Source organism: Sesamum indicum, linkage group LG13 (genome assembly GCF_000512975.1).
Source record: "Sesamum indicum cultivar Zhongzhi No. 13 linkage group LG13, S_indicum_v1.0, whole genome shotgun sequence".
Classification (NCBI taxonomy): domain Eukaryota; kingdom Viridiplantae; phylum Streptophyta; class Magnoliopsida; order Lamiales; family Pedaliaceae; genus Sesamum; species Sesamum indicum.
Window position 1 is genome coordinate 3,553,682 of NC_026157.1, and position 22,804 is coordinate 3,576,485.

Genomic DNA, 22,804 nt, shown 5'->3' on the forward strand with positions numbered 1-22,804 from the left:
CCCCACTAAAAGGAAGAAGAAACTAAGGTTGGAGACTGGTGGCTGCCGACGGAGAAAGGTAACTGCCTGAAATGTTGAGAACTGATGCCGCCGATGAAATAGAACGACTAAATTTTATTTATTTCTTTAATGTCATCTATTGTTATAATTATTATTAAGTTAAACTACAACGAATTTCTAGAAAGTTATTTTTATAATTATAAATATATTTTATATTTAAAATTATAAATATATTTAAAACCAATGAACGTCTAACAAAAGTACTCATTTATGGATAGCTGTTGTAAAAAGTATTTATTAGATAACAATTTTAACAAATATTCATAATTTTTATTGGATAAATTTTATTCTTAATATTTTAATTACACATTTCGAATTAATGTATTTCAAACTATTATTGCAACTATATTTTTTTTATGAATAACTTTTAAATTTAGAAGAAAATCCCCTGACATATTATCAAGCACCCCTCGATGGGGAAAGCCGCCCACCGTATCGACAATCTCCGCCTGCTCCTCCCACGACAGTACTCCCCTCGGAAGCTCCACCCCAGAAATTGATGATTCAACTGACGCCAGAAGCCTTGTTAGCCCTGATACGCGACGTGTCTACTCAAGCTGCGGCGCAAGTCGTGGCCCAATTTATAGCGCAACAACCTGTGAACCCGCCCCCTCCTTCCCCTCGTAGAAGTCGAGAATTATCCTCGGCTCATGAGGATGAGGAGCAGAGGCGAGAGGAAGTGAACAACAGGATCTCCAAACTTGAAGTCGCACAGACTCAAGATCAGAATCTCCATAATCGAGAATCTTCCGCCCCCCACCACCTAGGGGAGCCGAGGATTCCTACTTGCCGTTAGCTGTGGCACCTCAAAGACGCAGCCTGTTTCCCCCGAGTATTCTGGCCGAAGCGCTCCCAGCAGGTCTCAAAGTGTCGAACTTATAGGAATACGATAGGATAGGAGGCCCACAAGAACACTTGGACAATTTTTATGCCAAGATTGATTGGTACGATCTGAGTGACGTCGCATACTGCAAGGTCTTCCGCACTACGCTCTCAAAACATGCATTAGCCTGGTTCAACCAACTGTTCGTTGGAACTATTTCTAGCCTTGAGTAGTTGGTTCAACATTTCTTGCATCAGTTCTCCATAAACAAAAAAGTTCCAAAAACGGCTGCATTTCTATTTACCATCCGCCAAATGGAGATATTAGTCGTAGCTAAGCAGCAAGGATTAATCAATTAATGGCCATGGAAAATGAAAGACAACCTTGAGAGGTTTGAGCGGAGATGTGTACTTGCAGAGTTTCTAGGACATGATTGTGCGTATTGGCTTTCTTACTTGTTCTATTTTCCATTTCCTATGCCGAAGGCTGTTTGCCTTCGACACTGGACCGGAGTTGCAATGGTAATAATCAAATGACGAAGCGCTTTTAATCCGCAATTTAGATTAGACACTTGCACTCTTGATTCATTTAAAGAACTACATTGTCCTACCAACTTTCGAATAATCAAACTTATTATTTAATTCATTTTTTTCTTTAATAAATTTTAATAATAATAGTAATTTCAACATTTTTTAATGAATTTATTAAGATACTCCTCAAACTTTCTCAATTTAATTTTGGCAGTTTTATGCTTTTAGAACCACTATTCATAATTGATAACCGATTTATTAATAAAAATATTAATTATTTATATCTTTTAAAATATTTTTGCACACTCTGATGTGTGCTGTGCGCTAGTATAAAGAAAAGAAAAGCAAAAGCAGAAACGCATTTTAGTCGAGCGGCCGACACCATTCATTCAAGGACGCAGCATTAACGTCTGGTTGCTATTACTCTTGAGCCAATTTATACAACATTTAAGACCTGCGCATCTCCAAGCATATGACCACGTACTGATAACGGAATTCATATAGGGATAAGTTAAGAAACAAACAAATAATAGGTGAATGCACTTCCCTGACATTAACACTTGCCCTATGTACACTATCCCACCGCCTCCCCTATCAATCATCATCTTAAAATCATGCTGTACAGCAATTGATTATGTACAACTAAAGAATCATGGTGAGAATAGGGCAGATTTACAAATTACCTTTGCCATCATTCCCAACTCCAAGTTACATATAAACAATCTATCTCACCAGCACATTCACCTCCCAAGCTGCATATACAAGTCTCCTAATGCAAGATACAGAGTAGCTGCAGCAGGTGGTCGAGGCAATGAACCATGAAGAATCTCTGTTGCATTTATTGACTGGCTACCGTAAAATCTGGAATTCTCTCTTACTCGAGTTGTGACCACACTCCCTTCTAGAGAGCACCAACAAAAGCACCTGCATTCAGAAAACGAACGACTTTGCTATTAGCATTTGTGAATTACAAAAGTAGCAACGATCAAGTAATACTCTGATTTGTTGGAGATACACTATCCAACTCATTTTCCGATTCAAATTATGGAACCTCCAAATGCCAGTAGGCTCAGAAATATTTCCTACAATCCTCATTTAATTAATCAACCTCAACATTTCATGAAATATATCTATGGTGTACGAGAGTTTCAGCCCTTCCAGTATTCTGAAGTAACAGGCATAAAATACGTGTACATTCACATTTCTGTTCATCCTCCCTCCTTTAAAGAACAAGTTAACAAGAAAGAGACCACTTACCTTATCAAGAAACCAATTTATGAGAATTACTTCAAACCATCTAATTAAAAGGGGAAAAGAATAAAGGAAAATAGACCAGACAGAGAATAACCTTTACTGCAGCTATATGTATAACAAGCAGCAAATCCACTGGGACCAGCCCTAATATCAGCTTCCGCAGTACGTCCTATGATTCCTACTGCAGCACTCAAACCAGCTCCTATCGAGATATGTGCATCACTGCAGAAGGTTTGCACTGCTTCATTTGTTCTCAGTACAATAATGAAGTCAGTCAACTCTCCCCCAGCCTGCAAAAGAATATAAAAGCTAAATTAACACGACATCATATAAAAAGCTCAACAATAAATGAAGCCAGGGATATAAAAACAGCAAAATTGCGAACTTCCCAAAGCTCCACCATTGTCATCAAACAGTATGCATGACTTCCAAAAAAGTAACAGAGAAAACACACATACAACCATGTAAACTCAGATTTGAATTGAAATTATGAAGAAATGACAATCTTTCGAGGACATCCAAACATCATTACATCTTCAACCATAAACCACTAGAACATCAATTTAGCAGTAAATGACATTAAAGAAATATCAAGTAGAAGCACATCAACATGACGTCGTCATTAGCTTCGGAAAAAATCCTTGCAAATTTACTACACCTGAACTCCCCAGCCTACGCCAAAGGTAGAAATGGCAGACGGTGGAGACCATGACCCATCCTCCCTAAGAGCAACCACCAGGCCAGTTCCAATATTATAGGTGGCCACCATTCCAACTTTCGCAACTGTAAGTATAGCCAGACCTTTTGCATCATGCAAAATGGCTTCTGGAATTCTCTTCTTTGGTCTCAAGGAACCAACCTAAAAATTTACAAATGCAGAAGAAATTTAAGCTATATAGTCTATTAGGACAACAACATTGCCAGAGCAATAACATGCTTAGATAAGCGGCCTGTTTCCACATTCTCAAAGTTACTATTCACATAAGATCAATTTTTCACAGTCGGGATTGTTGTTAAAGAGCCTAAGTAGCTAATTCATAGTTCCACCATCCATGAAGAGCTGCTAACTCTTCTTTCCAAATTCGCTAACGATGATCTCTTATGTAGACATTACTTACTTCCCATACATATATATATTATGAACCAGACAATGATTCTTAACCCTTAGTTTTATACTCCGGAAGGGAAAATGACATTAAAGAACCATAGTTTCAACTCTTGCCTACAACTCCATCCCCATTCAAATAGAAGAATGTTCTTAATGATTGGGCCTCTAAATACATATTCCTCAGGCTTGTATCTTAATGATTCAAATAGAAAATGAAATAAGATTAAACTCTGGAATCAAATTCATACCGTAGCATAGCCTCGAATTGTGTTTGTGGCCTTGTAAATCTCATACTCCATTGACTGTCCCCATGGAAAGTTCACCCAGGATCTTAAGGTGCTTAAGTCTGTCAGGTCATGTGTTGGTAGCTGCGCAGCACGACTTACTTGGTCCATTAAGTATGGCTGCACAGACTCAAGGCGGACACAGCATACATCACAAACTCGTTGTGGATCCCCAGTGCGAAAATTTTTGGGCAATAAGCTCCTTCCTTTGGTGCAATCGCTACAAAAGATTCCACCACAAAAACGACAATGATGCCTTGTGCACATGATCGGATGAAACCTCACACTACAAAGCATACAGGAAGAAGCTGCGCTGTCAGGTAACCATTTAGGTGGCTCTGATTCAAGAATTTCCTGGGTGTTACTAAAATTGGCCTCTGTCAAGGTTTGAGCCATCTCCTTCCATGCTTGCTCAATTAGGTGGGTGGATATCCATGAAACTTGTGCAATATCCCCAGAAGCAAGAGCAGTCCCTTTTCCACGCGCTACAAGCAACATCTCCACCACCACATCCCACATGGTCAATTCTTTATCTTCCTCGAAGCATTGACCCCAACCCATATTTTCTCCCGGAATATATCCACCATTTGAGCATACCCCTCTGGTCCATTCTTCATACTATTATCTGTCATTGGTGGAACAGAAACAGGTATCCAAACCAGTTTCTTCGTACAGGGGTGTCTCATAACAAAAGTTTCCTTCTTCACGGTTCATGGAATCTGAATCTCCTTTCTGATTATCATCAGTTGCTATACGTTGAGGCGAAATAGTTCCACAAATACTCGTATTACTTGTTTGCTCATTCAGAACGCAGCTCTTTCTTCCATCTTTTTCAATTAATGAAGAATCAGATCCCTCAGTTCTGGATATTTGTAGAGCCAGTTCTCCATCGGATTCCCGTTGCTGTCTTTTCCACAGGCGTATATGAACAATTGGGATACTGTAGTCCATCTTGATTTGGGGCTCTTTTTTCCCAGTCACGGACCTCGTTTATTATTGGGCCTTTATTCGTTGCTTATGGGCCTCATTCATTATTGGGCCTTTATTCGTTGCTTATGGGCCTAGTAATTTTACTTATTTATTAAAGTTTTCTAATTTTTTTTATGAATGAGAAGCGTGATAAAAAGAAATTCACCTCGTAAGATTTTTATACAAATTTTTAATTTATTTAAAATTATTTATTTTTATATATTTCATAAAAATAAATATAATAAATATTTAAATTACGCGTGTATAGTCTCGCGGGCAGTCATGTGAAAAGTCGCGATTCTTTTGTCGATTTTCGTCGTCATTTACGACCTAATTTAGGAGGGGAGGAAAAAAAATATTCAACATTGAGTTTTGGTTTTCTCCGAGCAATTTTCCATGAAGAAGTGAAGTGGTGAGGTACCATCAGCAGTACATGATTGCTGGTGAGCTACTTATCAAGTTCTTGGAAGCATGTAGAAACGGTAGATGCTTGACCCAACTGCATTCTCTCTCCATCAGGACCGGTCTCACGCATGATGCTCTCATTGCCGCGAAACTGATCGATCGCTACTCGCAGTTAACCCCTCTTCGAACAGCTCGCAAACTGTTCGACGAAACTCCTCAGAGGACTGCGCACATCTGGAACTGCATCCTCAAATGCTATTGTAGAGAGAAACAATATAAAGAAACGTTGTTTCTCTTTTCTCGTCTATTTTCGTCTGAAAAGCCGGATCTTTACACTGTCCCCGTTGTCCTTAAGGCTTGTGCTGGGCTACGAGCGCTTGATTGTGGGAAGATAATTCATGGGTTTGTTAAGAAGAGTCATCAGGTTGGTAGAGACTTGTTTGTTGGGTCGGCTTTAATTGAACTGTATTCAAAATGTGGGAAAATGGATGATGCCTTGCGTGTGTTTGAGGAGTATTCTGCGCCAGATACCGTTTTATGGACTACTATGATTACGGGGTATGATCAGAATGGTGAGCCGATACAGGCGCTTGAGTTTTTTGCTCAAATGGCTATGACAAAAGGGGTTCTTTTCGACCCTATTACTCTTGTCAGTGTAGTATCTGCATGTGCGCAGATGATCAATCTAAGGACGGGGAGGAGCGTCCACGGGTATATGATCAGGGTGGGATTTGATAGAGGCTTATCCTTGTTGAATGCGCTGTTAAATTTATATGGAAAGACAGGTGCTATTACCGCTGCAGCCAAAGTGTTTAAGAAAATGGAAGAGAAAGATGTGATTTCATGGGGTTCTATGATTTCCTGTTATGCTCATCATGGGGGTGCTAGGGAAGCACTGGATCTTTTTGATGAGATGATATCTAGAAGAATTGAACCGAACATTGTAACTCTGATTAGTGCTTTGCAAGCATGTGAAGCTAGTCGTGATTTAGAAATGGGTAGAAGGATACATAAACTTGCTGTAAGGAAGGCATTAGATTTGGATCTCTTGGTTTCCACAGCTCTAATAGACATGTACATGAACTGCTGTTCCCCTGACGAAGCGATTGAGGTATTCGAACGGATGCCTGAGAAAGATGCTGTTTGTTTTTCAGCACTCTTGCATGGATGTGTTCAAAATGGAAGGACAAGCAAATCCATTGGCATTTTCCATGATATGGTGGCCAATGATCTTCAACCTGATGCCTTTGATGTGGTTAAAATTTTGATGGCCTGTTCAGAGTTCGGTGGTCTTCAACAAACTAGTTGCATTCATGGTTTTGTTGCTAAAGCTGGCCTGGGCAATAATTCTTTTGTTGGTGCTTCACTCATAGAATCTTATGCAAAATGTGGTAACTTGGAAGGTTCTATTGCAGTTTTCAGGCGCATAAGCAATAGAGATGTTGTTATCTGGAGCTCTATGTTTGCAGCATATGGGTTTCATGGCAAAGGCCTAGAGGCTCTGGAATTGTTTAAGCAGATGATTAAGCATTCAGATGTTAGGCCAAATGATATATCGTTCCTCTCGATTCTATCTGCGTGCAGTCATTCTGGTCTAGTTAAAGAAGGAATTCAAATATTCAATCTGATGGTGAAGGACTATCAACTACCTCCCAACTCAAAACATTATGCATTAGTAGTCGACCTTCTTGGCCGCATGGGGGAGCTGGACAAGGCCTTGGAATTCACCACTCAACTCCAAGAGCCTGTTGAGGCCAATATATGGGGAGCTTTGCTTGGTGCTTGTCGGATTTATCAAAACATGGAGATAGCAGAGATTGCAGCAAAAAAGCTGCTTGAACTCGATCCCTTCCATGCCGGTCATTACATTTTGTTATCAAACATATACGCTGTTGATGAGAATTGGGCTAATGTAGCTGGTGTTAGAGAATTAGTTAAAGCGAAGCAACTGAAGAAGGCAACGGGACAGAGTGTGATCGAGACAAGAGATGAAGCACGTACTTTCATAGCTAACGATAGATTTCATCAAGATTCTAAGCAGATTCATGAATTAATGATTATGTTAGAAGGGACGATGAGAGTCGAGCGTAACGTTTTCAGTATGGACACTACACTTTATGATGCTAATGAGATATAGTCATTTTCAAGTTGGTTGTGGAGGGCCCAAGATTCGGGTTTCCCAGCAATATGCAGCATGGCCGCGGCGGCCCACGGTTTCGAATGGTGGTATTTCGGTATTCCGGCGGGCGTTCAAAAAACTGACAGTAACTATCGAGGCGTCTCCAAGAAAAGAAAAGAGCAACTCCCAAGGGAACTGCCTTGATGGTAGGAGCATCATTTGTGATGAGCCGCCGTATAAATGCAAGAGAAAAAAGTGGAGATTTTCTCATTTTACGAATGGATAATGATTACTCTATTCACTTGTTACAATTTTCGAAGCAAATCAGACTCTGAGACACTCTAATTTCAATGTGTGTGTGTGTGAGTAGTAATTTATTTAAAAATCATTAAAACAAAAAGTGGCGAGTGACGAGAGACACCCATCCCATATCCTCTAGACTATTACTCTGCTGATCAAATCAAATTTAATCTCTGCATAATGAACACATCTGACATGCATATACAACATATCATGGTAATGTGGATTTAGGGACATGCATGCACCATCTCCTCTCTCATGTCAAAGCTGACAGGTGGTTTCTTCTATATAAGGAAAGATAAAGATTCACCCCAAAGTATTCCCACTTAGGGTAGTTACATACATCAGACCGAATACCGCATCGCTTCCAACTCAAACAACACAAAGAAAAGCGCCCTTCTCCCTTCTTCCCCACAACCCAAAAAGCCAAAAAACCTTGCATTCTTCCCAAGCAATCACTCCACTTATGTATTATTACACTAAATATATATATAGGGATACTGACAATATTCTTATACACACATAAAGAAATAGAGCGGCCGGGCAGCCAATTCTTGGGAGGAAAGAAGCCATGTCGGAAGCCCTTCTGTTCGGCGAAAGAGAAGCTCAAATCTTAGCCGCCAGAGAGATCGGCAAGCTGAACAGTAAGCAAAAGCAGCGATTAGCTGAAAACGGAGTCATTTCTCAGTTGGTTCTCATGCTTCATAGCCAAGATTATGAGTCCATTGAAGCTGCCCTATTTGCTCTGCTCAATCTTGCCTTCGGCAGTGAAAGGTTGGTATGAGTATTTGCATAAACAGAAGTTCACTAAGTGTTGGGAGAATAACTTTGTACTGGAAACTTGCAGGAACAAACGACGTATAGCGAAAGCAGGGGCTGTACCAGCAATACTCAAGATCCTACAATGGGAAAATGTAAATTTGCTCGAACTGGCATTGGCTGCCCTCTTGATCTTGTCTTCTTGCTCGGCAAATAAGCCTGAAATCGCGTCTTCCGGGGCGATTCAGACTCTCTTGGAACTATTGGACTCGCAGTTTCCGATTTGCCAAAGCGTCAGTCATCAGGCGAAGTTTGACATCATATCCACACTGCACAATCTCTCGACTTCCCCACAGATTATCCCATCAATAATGCTTTCAGGGGGCTTGATTATAGTGATTCAATTTATTTACGAGTCTGAGAAATCATCGGAGTTGGTGGAGAAGGCAATGGCTTTGATGGAATCAATCGTTTCTTCATCTCAAGTTGCTTTAAATCAGGTATTGAACCAGTAACTCTCTTGCCGAAAGCGTTTGGTGGGAGACTGGGAACCTTTCGGCTGTGTTTGGTTGAATTCTTTTAGTTAATCTCGATTGTTTTTGGAAAGTGTTTTTACGTAATTAATATGTTGCGTAATAAAGATCGTAAGATATCTTTTTAATTGATATAAATATGTATACATTATGATACTTTTATAATTTTTGAAGCAAAATAGGAGAAAGTGTGAAAAATATTTCAAAAAAGTGGAATATTCTTGTTTCATTTTTTAAAATGTTCCTCACATTTTTCAGAAAATTCCGAAGAATGAAGGCAAACATAGTCGACCTTTACACGTGTTTTTCAACTATACGGTTTTTGATTTTCAGTTAATCATGTAAGAAAGGCATTTAATATTTAATATTTACACTACAGGCCTGTGAAGCCGGCGGTGTGATCCGGATGTTGGTGGAGGCGGTGGAGGAGGGATCGGCCGCATGCCAAGAGCATGCAGCCGGAATTCTGTTGCTGATATGCAAAAGCTGCAGGGAGAGATACAGAGGGATGATTTTGAAGGAAGGGGCAATGCCAGGGCTTCTACAGCTGACCGTTGATGGGACTTGGCGTGCTAGAGACAATGCCAAAGCGTTGCTTTTGTTGCTTAGAGATTGCAACAACGGTGGATCATCGAGGGCCAAGCGCTCGAAGAACGTGGCATTGGAAAAGGTTATGCGAGAGATAGATAGAGGGGAAGGAACTGGAGCTTCTACTCTGATGGTGGAGGAGATGATAGCCAAACTTAGAACATGACATATTCTTTTAGTTATATACATTATGTCTTCTTTTTGTTTTTTAGTGGTGTACAAAAAAGAGGTGGTTTTTTGGCGGAATTAGCGATTGATAGCATTTAATGGTATCACTTTATGTTTTTAAATTATGGTACTACATTATAGTTTCTTGTATTTGTGTCAAGCAATCATTTGTTCAGATCCAGATCAGACATATAAGGTCTTTCACTTGGTACGCAAAGGATAATGTAAGTAGTAGATTTATGATGAGTAATTAATTACCACTTGCTGTGTAAGAAACGGAAACTGACCACACTACTGGACTTATCCAACTTGCATCTAGAATTCGTGCAAGGACCCACCCGTAGGCTATAAACATTGCACACACGAATGTAGCAACTCTAAACTTTCTCTCACCAAGAAAAGATATAACCTACGTTAACTACATTTGGACAAGCAACAAAATACCTTTGTCTCTCCTCAAACTCAGGTTAAAGTGTGCTGCATGATCTTAGGGGAATTCAGAATCAATGCAATTATGATTCCAACAGGACTGTTACATATAGGTAAAAGTATATCAGCTCCATTTACTGTACACATGCCTCCTTTACTGTTGTTCAGCAGAAGCATAATAACCCTTGGGCATGAACAATGTTCAACACCTCGCATTCTCTTTTCAGAGAAATGTGTAATAAGCATGGTATATGAATGATAACGCCACACCCAGCAGAATCATGAACAAGCTATATGTTTGAAGAAGATAGATAATCATTTATTCCACGGCAACACATAAATTCTCACATTTTAGTTCCAGGCTGAAGCAGAGTAGGATTAACTGTTCATGTATAAGTACCACCTGTAGATGATCATCCTTGTCCTTGGGGTGAACTACTAGTGAATATTGATACAAACCAGTCAACAATGTGTACTAAATCTCAAGTAACTTGATTGTCGAGCTTTCACAGAATCCTTTGTTTCATTTCAGGTGGTCATTTAAGAGTTTTATTATACTTGACCATCTCTACAAAAATAGCGGGCATGAAACTCCCTTTATAGAAAGCACTTCACCTGGCTCTTCGGTAGAGACCATAAGCCACAGCAACAGTAGCCACTGCACCCACCACAGCAACAGTGGTGAGGACAAAAACCCCACCTTTAGCCACTGCACCCACCACAGCAACAGTGGTGAGGACATGGCGCTGCTCCCATTGGCCAGTCCAGGACGAGAGTCCTCCCCATTCCTTATTAACTGATTTCTTCTCAACAGTCTCATCTCTGCAGCATGAGAATCCACCACCACCACCACCCTGGCAACAGCTTGACACACTTTCCGTCTTTTCTTCGGTGCCATTCTCTTGAGGTTGCTTTTCATTGTTGTTAACATTAGTTCCATTAGTAAGCTTCATCTCCTCAACTTTTTCAGCTTCTTTAACATTTGCACCCATTTGGCCTCTGTAAATTAACCATCACAAATTTTAGTTCTTGTGAATTGCAGTACTTCAAGAGGACAAAATTTACTTCTCATAATTGCAAACGGAAGTTTCAACTATAGTGTGAATCAGAATCACAGCATAAACTAGTTGTTAATAGCCTATACAGCAAAAGTTTCCAAGAAGAAAGTAGTATCAAATGATGTTTTCAAGTAAAATGAAATACAATTCTACCGCTGTTCGATTTTTGAGTGACATAGATTAATTTATATTATTATGCCATGTTTATGGCAACCTTTGTTTTGGAAAGATGTAATTCAAACTAGATTGCACCTCATTTTCATATACATGTCTGGGGGATTGGATAAAATGATCTTCATTATTGGTAAAGAAACAAAGTTAGTGGCTTCAGACTAGGCTTAGCCTTTGACAATGACAGTCGACACTTCATCCTCAAGCCATGAAGAAGGAAATACAAACCTCCAAATTCGATGAATGATTTCTCCCTTGCCAATTTGTTTATCGAGCAATTCCAGAACATCACTAGGTGCGACATACCCGTACCTGAAAACGTAAAAAGAATCATTGATTAGTCATCATGATAAAGTTATTTTGGGATGTGGATCTACATTAAATAGAATCAAAACTACTAAGATCTTAACAATTAATCCATATCAGAACAAGTCCTGTAGTAGTATCAAAATGAAAGAGCACAATGAAGCATTGTCCTTACCAATTACCAGCAATATTGCCATCAGGACCCGCACTAAAGATTATCACATTGCCTGCATACTTGTGTCCTCCTACATGTGAACAAGCAGTCACAAAGACCTGGTTCTTCAGATCCTTGGATTCAATCTCCTCTTTAAACTTTTGAATCAGAACTGGGCCACAAACACCACATCTCCGGTCTCGGTTGTTATGAGCACAAACAAAGACATATGAACCGATCAACTCCTCCTGAACTCCGGACAGCCAAGGTTTGCCATTAACAAGCACATCCTCAACAAAGCTATCCACATTTGAGTCTTTCAAACCCCTTAATTATACAAAAGAGAAGCCATTAAACAATAAAAATTAGACAAACAAAAACCCAATATACAAATACAACCATAAGTTGAACTCCTTAATGCAACATAAACACTATTAAGAATATATCTTAAATTTTGAAAAGCAGCAGTTGCTCCACGAAGGAAGCAACTCGTAGTTATACGAGAAATATCCATTGGAGCCCCACTGCCCCAGCAGTAGTCAAACTAATTAAGAAACTTAATTTACACAGCATAACATGGGAAATTATAGATCCCAAGCTGTGGTCAGCTGGTGAAAAGTAAAAGCTGAGAGAACACAGGAAGGACTATAGGCCATTTAGACCCTGAGCTGAGGTCAGCGGCATAACTAAGTTTGTCTAACAGTCAATTCAAATCACCCACCAACTTTGGTTCGTACCTGTACATAATCATTTCTGGAAAAATTAGAACATCTCCGTTGGACAACTTCACATCATCACTTCTCTCGCATATGGTCAACCGAGTCTACAAATTCCAAACTCATCAAATTAGAGCTAATAATGTGCTTCAGAAACCACTTAACCAGATCTGCACGTAGGTCAGACCTTATATGTACAGTAGAAAAGCAAACACGAGTCCATGCTTCACTACATAATAAACAAAGTCTACAAATAAAAATGGCCAGATCACCAAGTTAAAGCCATCAAAATTTAATGAAACCGCAAACAACACCATGAAAAAGACTGATCGGCTATATGAGAACATAATATCTAGAAATATAAAAAGCATCATATAAATCCATACTAATGCTACTGAACAATTCCTTCAACTCTTTAATAGAAAGCACATATACCACCGTGAAACTAAAGCACATAGAACAAAGGACTTCATTGCCATAGCATTTGTCTGAAGATTAAGGAAAAAAACTCATCTAGCTGAGCGGCTAAATTGTATCTAGAAAATAGAAGCTGAGAACGCACAATAATACGATCAACTAAGATTAGTGATATGCAAGATACATAATAAACAAAAACATATTGAAATCACGTTTTCACTAATATTGACATTGATCTATTCTTCCGAGTTTGAGAGGACAAAAATCTACATACGAAATTAATCATGTCCACAACAGAAAATGCAAACGCCGAATTACCAAATGCTTCATGATTTTACTGAATACTTTCCTCAAGTGCTAGTCAACGCGGAAAATATAACAAACAAAGAAACGAAATGAGCTAGCGTTTCTTAGTAACTATGGACCTTGAGACTGATATCGTTTTTACGAGCTTTGAGAGCGGAGGCGAGCAGCTTAGGGAGAGGATCGGAGTCGGAATCCTCCACGCGCGAAGGCCACAACTCATGAGACTTGTAGCAGAGGAAGACGTGGCGTTCGTACGGGTCAACGGTTCCGGCGAGGTTGCTTTCGTACATCTCCGCTCGCTCGAATCCGTACTTGGCGTTGTCCTCCGTGGCGGTGGAGAAGCTCTCCGATTCTCCGGCCATGCTGCACCTAGGAGACGATTGAGTCGCTAACGGAGGGAAGCCGCGGGATTTACGTGAGATATTTGGAAGAAATCTTGGGAGAGCTTTTGGAGATTGGAGCAACAGATATATTTGTGTGACTGAGGAGAGAGATCGGGTCGGGTGCCCAATGCGCATCGCCTCAGGTCAGGTTTTTTTCGAAGTAAAATCATGAGAACACGGGGATAAAATTAAAGGTTAATTGCATTTTACTCCCCCAATTCTATTACGTACTTCATTTCTCCCTCTAAGTAAATCAACACGACACTTTACCTTCTTGAACTAAGTAATCGGATAAATTTTATTATAAAATATTGTTTTTTCAGCATTTTTTTCTTAGCTTTTTTTTAGGTAGTTGATAACTTAAGAGTGTTTGGCTAACGTTACTTCATAAAATTTTTAAAAGTTTAAAAAATATTGAATTTCATTTTAAAAATAAATTATTAAAGTGTTTGAGTAAATAAGATAACAAAACTTATAAAATGTTAGGATTTTTAGTATAATAAATTCTTTATATTTTAATAATAATCAAAAAAAAATTATCAAAAATCAATTATATAAATAATAATAACAAGATAATAGTTTTTTTAAGATAAAATAGTTTAAAAGATTGTATAGAAAAAGATAAATTAAATTTATTTTTTTAAAGAGCTCCCAAAATCACAATTATTTTATTTTGAGATATTATAAGGTTTTTAGAACAAAATTTATCAAACAGTTTTGTTAAACTTATAAGCTCAGCCAATACCCTCTTAGGTAAAATACAATAAATAATATAATATAATACATGACAAACATATTAAAGACAAGAAAAAATGATTATTGAAATTAAAATTAAGTTGTTAAATGTACTTATATTTTTGTTAAAATTACTAAAATTAAGTGATTAGCACGATAAAAACGAGGATAAATTGATAATATTATAGGTATTAAAAAATAACATGAGCCATTTAAAATAAATAAGTAATTATATTGATACAAGTATTTAAGGGTATAATTGATATTTGGTATTGCAGTGTCACAAATTATAATTTGTCAAAAATAATTTTTTTTTTATCTACTAGCACTTGTGGCATGCCCCCTTGTATACATACAACATATAATCTCCTATAAATTACAATGGAGTTAATTCCCTAAAAATTTGCTATGATTGCAAATATATCTTACTTTGTTTGAAAATTTATAATACACCATGAAATTAATAATTGTCTAACAAATACCTATTCATGACAGCACATTATAAAGAGTATTTCTTAGACATTCGTTAATATCACGAGAATATTTATAATTTTTTAATAATGAGAAGCTATTTGTAATTATATCAACGTTGACAAAAATCTATTATAATTTATTCTAAAATATTTATGTATTTATATCAATACAAGTTCACCATTTTTTTTTTGTTATCCAGAACCCGTCTTGATTCATGTATTTTCTTCAGATTCAGTGACTGTTAGTTAATCCGATTCAATGAATTGAGACTTTAAAAAATGATGTTATAATTTAGTTTTAATAATTGGAGAAAAGTTACTTGTTAGCATATTTGACTACGGTTTTACGCTATGTGTCAGTATCAGCAGTCACATCAATCCACAACATACCGATTAACGTGCAACTATATTATTGAAGTGATGTCGAGTTTTCTCATTGACTCTTCAAAGATTGGCCCAGCTCTCTTCATATGTAATCAAATGGTTCTACAGTGCAAGAAGCACAGGATTATCATTCTTCATATACAATCATACAGTATCAAGATATGATAATATTCTCTCTTTAATTTCATTTTCTTTATCAAGAATTTTACATCCCTGTGCTGTGCATGAGAATTTGAGCAAAATAATCAATGGATTGCAGCAATTTACACTTAGTTCAGTATATGAATAACAGATCTGTATTCCTTCCAATGGAACAGTAAGCCTACAAGTATGTATGATTGGGTCGAAGAGATGAAACGTCGAGCGAGATGAAAAGGAAATAATAATCAGGTTTAGAAGAAATCGATTTCGTAGTAATTACCTGCCGGCTTCACATCAACACCGTGCACTGTCCCAGCCGCCGGTGGAGGTACACCTGCATTATCCATTATGTAGGGTGGAGGTACCTCCGGAGGACTGGCACAACGAATAAGAGCCCAATTCACGTTCTGAAAAAATGGATGTTGCTTTATTTCGGTTGCCCCTCGTCTGTATGCGAGCCGATGCTGTGGTTCTTTCACCAGCAACCCTCTGATCAAGTCCCTCGCAGCAAAGCTAACTGTAGGCGAGTCAGGGAACCTCAGTGGTTGTCCAACAATGTTGAACAATGTAGCTCGATTCCCTGCTCCTTTGAAAGGTGTTCGCCCGAACAAAAGCTCATAGAGAAAAATCCCGAATGTCCACCAATCCACTGCACTTCCATGACCTTCACCTTTGACAATTTCGGGTGCTAGATATTCATGTGTGCCCACAAAGGACATGGAACGAGCGTTTGTAGGTTCAGCTATCAGTTCCGGAAGAAGAGTGATGTGGTTGTGTATTTCTGCATATCGTCTCGTCTTTTTTTCCTTTTTGGGCTTGCCTGACAATCGTGGCCGGAAACATGTAGGCTGGATGGAGCATGATGGCTCGAGGCAAGCTGGCTGAATGCAGAGTCCCAGGTTCTTGGATTCTGCATTCGAGGACTTAACGAGAGTTGGGCTCACCGCACATCTCAACGAAAGGTCGAAATCTGAAAGCATAATGTGCCCATCTTCCCTCACCAAAACATTTTCTGGTTTAAGATCTCTGTAGATAATACCAAGCATGTGCAGATACTCTAAAGCTAGGAGGACTTCAGCAATGTAGAACCTGAAAGAACAGCATAAAACATGGCACCGACATGCCATCCTCTTATTTCAATACAAAAAAAAATAGAAAGTTTGCATTCAAATGTTTTTGCATTTTAACGAGAAACTTTCAAGTTCAGGACTCCCATCTCAATAGTTTAGTAAGGGGCTGTTATAGCAGTTAATTAGATAATTGAAATAAGTCGAAAAGAGTGATCAGAGCTCACATATGCATAAAGGGGAAGTTCGAAAATAATGTTTTGAGTTCAGCATATTCACTTAATGAAGCTAACTTCCTGCATCCTAGAGACAACACATATTAAAGAGATGCTTTAGCTTGCCATTCTGCTAACAGGAGATAGGGACCATTTGTGCAAGCTTGGCTTTAATAGACTTCAGCACTGCATACTTGAGTTTTATGGATTAGGTGGAGACAGGAACCCTACATATGTATGACATAAAGAATTCATGATGTCCGCCTCATTCAAGGAGGATAATCTTATATTTTGAATCAAGCATACTGCAAACGAATTTATAATGAAATATAATTCTTCTAAAGGTTCAATTGACTAAAAAAAAAACACAGAAATCAAACAGAGTTAATCACTCTCTACCTGGCAGCATGCTCTGTAAAGAACTTCCCAGGTTGTCTTTGCCGAAGTGCATGCAAATCTCCCCCAGGACAAAACTCCATCACTAGGAATGATAATTTCTCCGTCTCAAAGTGAGCATATAAGGTGGGCAGAAAGGGATGATCAAGAGACTGCAGAATCTCTCTTTCCGTCTGAGCTCTGAGAAGCTTCTTCCGACTTGCTAGAGTTTCTTTATCCATCACTTTTATGGCAAAACAAGTTTGTGTGCCAATCAACTCCGCCAGATGGACAGTGCCTATATCTCCACATCCTAGCCTCTTGAAAATCCTGAAATTTTTCGACTCCAATGACCCATTTTTACGAGTTCTAACGGCTTGAATTGCTTCCCACCTTGTATCATTTGCTTTGTGTGGTTTGTATATAGCACTGCTAAAACTACTAGAGCTGGTTTCATCACTAAAATCACTGCCAGTGCTGCCTCTATATAGACTAGTCTTCCTGCTCTTCACGAAATCACGCAAGTTGCTGACTTCCACATTTTCACCATTTTTCTCCACACTGCTCATACTTTCACTGACTTCAGTGTTGGTGAAGCTTTGTTTAGCTTCTGCATACTCTGTAGCAGAGTAGAAACTGTTTTGGGGGCTTGAACAGTAAGCGACTCCTGATTTTGAAAGTAATCGAGCATTTAACAGGTCTACAGCTCCTTCAGCAGGCAATGAAGCAACATCAGCTGATTCCAAAAGCCCATTAGGATTGCAATTCTTGACATCATTGGTTTCAGATGTTGTAGCCTGCTCCTGGCTTATATCTTTTCCTTCATCTCTACAATGAAATTGCTCCTGCCCTTGCTCATTTTCTCGCATAATAAAACGGGATGTTTCATAGCGACATTCTGAAACAGCCTTGGAGCTGGATTTAGCATAGGTAGTTCTCATATCGTGATCTTTAGGGACTGCACGAGATTCAGATGAGCCCGCTTCACGACTATGTTGTCTGGCAGATGGAGGACGGGGAGCATGAATATTCCTCGTGCTGACGGAATTGGATGTCATCTGTAACAAATCAACTCCCTGATCAGACGGCATTATCGTCACTGAAACATTATAACACCATCAAAATGGAATAGAAATTTAAATAACCTAAGCACTCTCCAAAACCGGCTGTTTTTTTCTCAAGAAAATCTGAAGCAAGAATCAAATATCCCTAAAAGCATATAAACAAGAGAAATAATGAAAAGGCACCAATGCAACAAACAACTCTCCTGCACTAATAGCAACCCTTGTAGATGTAAACCTTCCAACATCAAGAAAATCACTGTCTCTGAAAAGTGAAAATTGTCAACCCCATTCATTAAAGATTACAAGAAAAGAGCACCCCAAGAATTCAGTACACAACTATTCAGTTCCTTCATGATCATACATACATAAAATTGACGCAATTCTTGTTTCCCATCACATATCAAGCTTATTTTCCGGGCTTAAATTAGCGCAGAAACCAAAATCAAGAAACCAACAATCAAACCCCACAATGAAAACAACACTAAGAACAGCAAAAACAGATTCTCCACTTACCTCATTAGAGAACGCAAATGCTTAACAATCATGAAAAGACTCTGAGATAGAAATCGAACTTGGTAGCAAAAGCTCTCTTCCCGCTAAATTGTTGTGGGAGTCCTTTTCAGATCCGATCAAGACAAGAAACAGAAACGGATAGTTAGATTACGTGAACCCAAAAGAGAAAAAAAGAGTTGAGGATCCCAATAATGACAAATCCAGCGAAGCTTATCTTTCTTGTTCCCGTCGTTTAATGGGCAGAATGTTGTGTAGTAAAGAAGTCGAAAGAAAGAAAGAAGGCCGAAAATGGAATTCGATTCATAAGCAAAGTATAGAATGGCAATGGGGCGGTATCTTCGACTTTTGCTTATACGAAGAGATGAGAAGGCGTCTTTACTCTAATTAAGAATACGCATCACACTCCGTCAAGTCTCCTCCTTTTCTTGTTTCTGCAACGCTTTCTCTCCCATTTCCTCTCTTTTTAATCTCTTTTTGGTTATGTTGCAGTACAAAATACTGTATATACTTCCTTTTTCTTTATCAAGGAACGACTTCATTCGCTCTCCCTATACTTTATTTTCACGCACCATCGCTTCTGTCTCTCAAAAGCAGCCGCAATTCTCTTTGAATATAATTAATAGTAGGGTTTAATATAAATTATTTTCATATAATATTATAAAACAGCACATTACCTCTTTATAAAAATTTTATATTTTTTAAAATAAATCAATTTATCACCCTATTTAAAAAGGTAAATTGCTTTATTTTAAAAATTACAGAGAGATAAAATTATTGTATTTTTAAAAAACACAGGGAGATATGTTACTATTTTTTTATAAAAATATAATTTGCTTATTTGCAATATCACAAATATTTGCTCGCATTTTTCCCTTAATTGTATGTACTCCACATATGGTATGTTTACTATTTACGTAAATTATTTTTATTTTATTTTATATATAATCATAGAAATCATTCATTATCTTTAAGAAATAGGGATAATTTGTATAATAATATTTATATTTCCATGAGGTGTACATGTAATTTGTAAAAAAATAAAGATGATTTGTGTAAGACCGCGACAATGGTCGCTCAGATTGGGGGGCGACGGTGATAATGCCTCTCTACGTTGGGCGACGGGGGAGGGCAGCCTGGTGGCGGGGTGGGTGGGATTGGGTTTATTAATTTTATTTTGTAAAATAATACTATTATTTTTTATAGTTTATAATTATAATTATAATATAATAAAATTTGGTTTCTTAATATTTTTTTATAAATTTAAAATCTAATGATTGAGATTGATTGATTATATCCTATGTATTTTATGAAATAAAAAAGTATTCACCGATGATTAAAATAAAAACTAATATATAATAGATAAATACATGATAGTGTTTTTACAAAAAAAATAAATAACGTCGTTAGTTTCAATTAGTGGTAATGCAGGGTAGGGAAACTACATAAATTAATGCTCCCCTATTTTCTTAGGTAATAATTACAAGAACCGGAATAATTATAAGACTCTTCATTTAATAAAATAGGTTTAGTTCCAGCCTCCTCTATATGTTATTATTTGTGCTGACTATAAAATTATACTGAAAATTATATTTTGTGGTTCGAATTATATTTGTTTTTATATTTTGATATCTAATTTTTTTATATACTATCTCAATTTTGTGATATTTGTATTTTGCTATATAACTTTTTTTTTTGTTCATTTTTCAGATGAAAAAACATTAAATATTTTGCTTATGTGAAAAAATCACATCACATAACTCTTAAATATTACATGTCCTCTGTATGCAATGTTTTTCCAATAAATAACTTGAGGGGAAAACAGTTATAAATGACAAAGTGCAAAGCTTCATAAAATTGACAAAAAAAAAAAAGCTTAAATACCAAAATGTAAAAACAATCATGATTTGGATGGTAAAATATAATTAACCCTAAATTTTATTGGTTAGTTATTATTGTTACTAACCTAATTAAGAGAACCTAATCCTCATGTGATGTTACTTTTGTCAAAGTTTATTGATTCATTGTTCAATCTGGTCACTGTAATCGTATTATATGAGTGTTTGTGAAAAAATTTATTTTTAGAAAAGTGAGTAAAGAAAGTTGAAATAGAATCAAAAGTGTGTATTGTTTATAAAAGAAAGTGAAAAAGAGCAGATAAAAGTTAAATTAGATAGTATTTAAAGAGAAATCACTTTTAAAATAAATTTTAATTGATTAAAGACCGTTTCATTCCTATTAAAAAGATAATATTTTCTACTTATTATTTCACTTGTTGTTTGTCAATAATACTTATTTTTTCACAAAAAAATAATAAATTTTATTAATTAGTGTATTTCATATTTTTTTTAAAATATTAAAAACTAGATATTTAATTTAATAATGCTTCCACTAAGTAATATAATTATTCATTAACTTGCATGATTGCAAAAAAAAATATTTATTTTATTAATTAATCAAATAATAATATTAGAACTAAATAATATGATGATATAGCAAATAAATATATAAAATTTAAAATAGTAAACATGTGATAGTTTAAATTTAATTATTATTAAATTATTCAAAAATTTAAAATTTCAATATCAACTAAATACACAATTTAAAAAAATTAAAAATGGTAAAATCAAATTAAGACTATTATAATAAGGGTATAGTAGTAAAAAATAAAAGTTAAATCTATTTACAAAAAAATCAAAACAACTAAAAGCACTACCAAGGTGCTTATAATTTTTGGCCTAAAAGCGCTTCTCTTAACTGTTTCAAAAATAAAAGTTGGCATATCAAATACTTAAAAAGAAAAGAAAACACTTTTTATGCCATATTGTAAATAATATATATATTTTATTTTAAAAAGCAGTTTTAAATTAGAGACAGGCCCAAGGGGGTCTGGGCCCATTCTATTTCTACAATGGCAACGGGCCCAAAACAGTCGGCCCAACCCAAATAGAAACCCATCTTCTACCGAAAAGCTACAGGAAAAACAACAGCCGATCTGTTTACGACGTCGTACTGTGAGTCGAGAACCCAGAAGCTTAAATTGAGTGCTGTAGTAGAGGGCGAGAGGAAGCGAAAAGCTCGACGCCGATCGGCGAGCAACCATGGCGGAAGCTGAACAGGTCGTCAAACCAAAGCCTCGACCGATTATTCGCATTGGTCTATTTCTCATTTCCCACAGCCTCTTCGTGAGGTATATTTATTCCGTAAATTGCTGAAAATGTTTCAATTTTCTTGCTCGAGTGGAAATGCAAACTGATTTTTGTATGATTTCAAGTGTGATATGCTGCACGGCAGGAATTGTAGCTCTTCTTCTTCTGCCTGCTCTCGCCAAGAACACCTATATTTCGGAAAATGCCCTGATGCCTGGTTGGTTCTACCATTATAATTCCCTTTTTCTGTTCTACGTTATTCTTTGGTCTTATATTTAGCTTTTATGCATTGATTTGTTCGAATGTTTTATGAGAACGTAGGGCTTTTGGTTTTAAAACTCTCGTGAAGCTCGGGTGATAACTTCCTTTTATGTAAAATTATTCGTGATCCATGTAGTTCAAACAATAGTTACGCCGTACTCTGTTCATCTACTCTTAACTTGTTTTAATCTTTTTACCGTGTGAGAGATCACCTTTCGTTGGACAGACTGAAACAAGAGAATCCATGTTGTAGAGATGATGAAGCTGTTTGAGTTGGTTATAATAGTATTATTTTAGTGAATCCACTTCTGCTTGATGTGCGCTTTCAGTTTTGCATTTGGGAGGAAGATGAAGTTATTGATAGTTTAAATCTTATTACTAGTCATATGCCCTTCAGGATAAATATAATCTGATTTTAGTTTTCGTTTTATGGTTGGCGAGATGGTATTCCTCAATGTTTCTGAACTGGCAATCTGCAGGTTCTGCCAGTCCTATGCTCTCTAAAAATGATGCTTCAGAGGGACACAATTTTGTGAACGGGATACTGAATTTGGATTCAGAGACTACCAAAACTGGCATGTAGGTATTTT

General features: G+C 37.1%; 5 protein-coding genes and 1 pseudogene across 5 annotated transcripts in view; 3 read left to right on the top strand and 3 right to left on the bottom strand.

Annotated features, from left to right (window-relative positions):
- LOC105176416 lies at positions 1,812–5,010 on the bottom strand (annotated as a pseudogene).
- Positions 5,359–7,793, top strand: LOC105176417 (putative pentatricopeptide repeat-containing protein At3g01580). The gene has a single exon (XM_011099212.2). It carries the CDS (start codon positions 5,462–5,464, stop codon positions 7,568–7,570), a length of 2,109 nt encoding a protein of 702 aa, XP_011097514.1. The 5' UTR covers positions 5,359–5,461; the 3' UTR covers positions 7,571–7,793.
- On the top strand, positions 7,997–10,891 carry LOC105176337 (vacuolar protein 8). The gene is made up of 3 exons (XM_011099103.2): positions 7,997–8,626; positions 8,700–9,111; positions 9,524–10,891. Exons 1-3 carry the CDS (start codon positions 8,424–8,426, stop codon positions 9,896–9,898), a joined length of 990 nt encoding a protein of 329 aa, XP_011097405.1. The 5' UTR covers positions 7,997–8,423; the 3' UTR covers positions 9,899–10,891.
- Positions 10,627–13,987, bottom strand: LOC105176338 (altered inheritance of mitochondria protein 32). The gene is made up of 6 exons (XM_011099104.2): positions 13,577–13,987; positions 12,756–12,841; positions 12,040–12,345; positions 11,787–11,870; positions 11,049–11,328; positions 10,627–10,997 (listed from the first exon to the last, which is right to left on the bottom strand). The coding sequence occupies exons 1-6, from the start codon at positions 13,973–13,975 to the stop codon at positions 10,941–10,943; spliced, it is 1,212 nt and encodes a 403-aa protein (XP_011097406.1). The 5' UTR covers positions 13,976–13,987; the 3' UTR covers positions 10,627–10,940.
- On the bottom strand, positions 15,490–19,340 carry LOC105176339 (serine/threonine-protein kinase D6PK). The gene is made up of 3 exons (XM_011099105.2): positions 18,808–19,340; positions 17,255–18,288; positions 15,490–16,662 (listed from the first exon to the last, which is right to left on the bottom strand). Exons 2-3 carry the CDS (start codon positions 18,286–18,288, stop codon positions 15,825–15,827), a joined length of 1,872 nt encoding a protein of 623 aa, XP_011097407.1. The 5' UTR covers positions 18,808–19,340; the 3' UTR covers positions 15,490–15,824.
- Positions 21,808–22,804, top strand: part of LOC105176340 (glycosylphosphatidylinositol anchor attachment 1 protein) — a 3,685-nt gene continuing 2,688 nt past the window's right edge. The window contains exons 1-3 of the mRNA XM_011099107.2: positions 21,808–21,994; positions 22,079–22,170; positions 22,694–22,793. Of these exons, the coding sequence (XP_011097409.1) occupies positions 21,906–21,994; positions 22,079–22,170; positions 22,694–22,793 (281 nt within the window). The 5' untranslated portion in view covers positions 21,808–21,905. The remainder of the gene's footprint in view (positions 21,995–22,078; positions 22,171–22,693; positions 22,794–22,804) is intronic.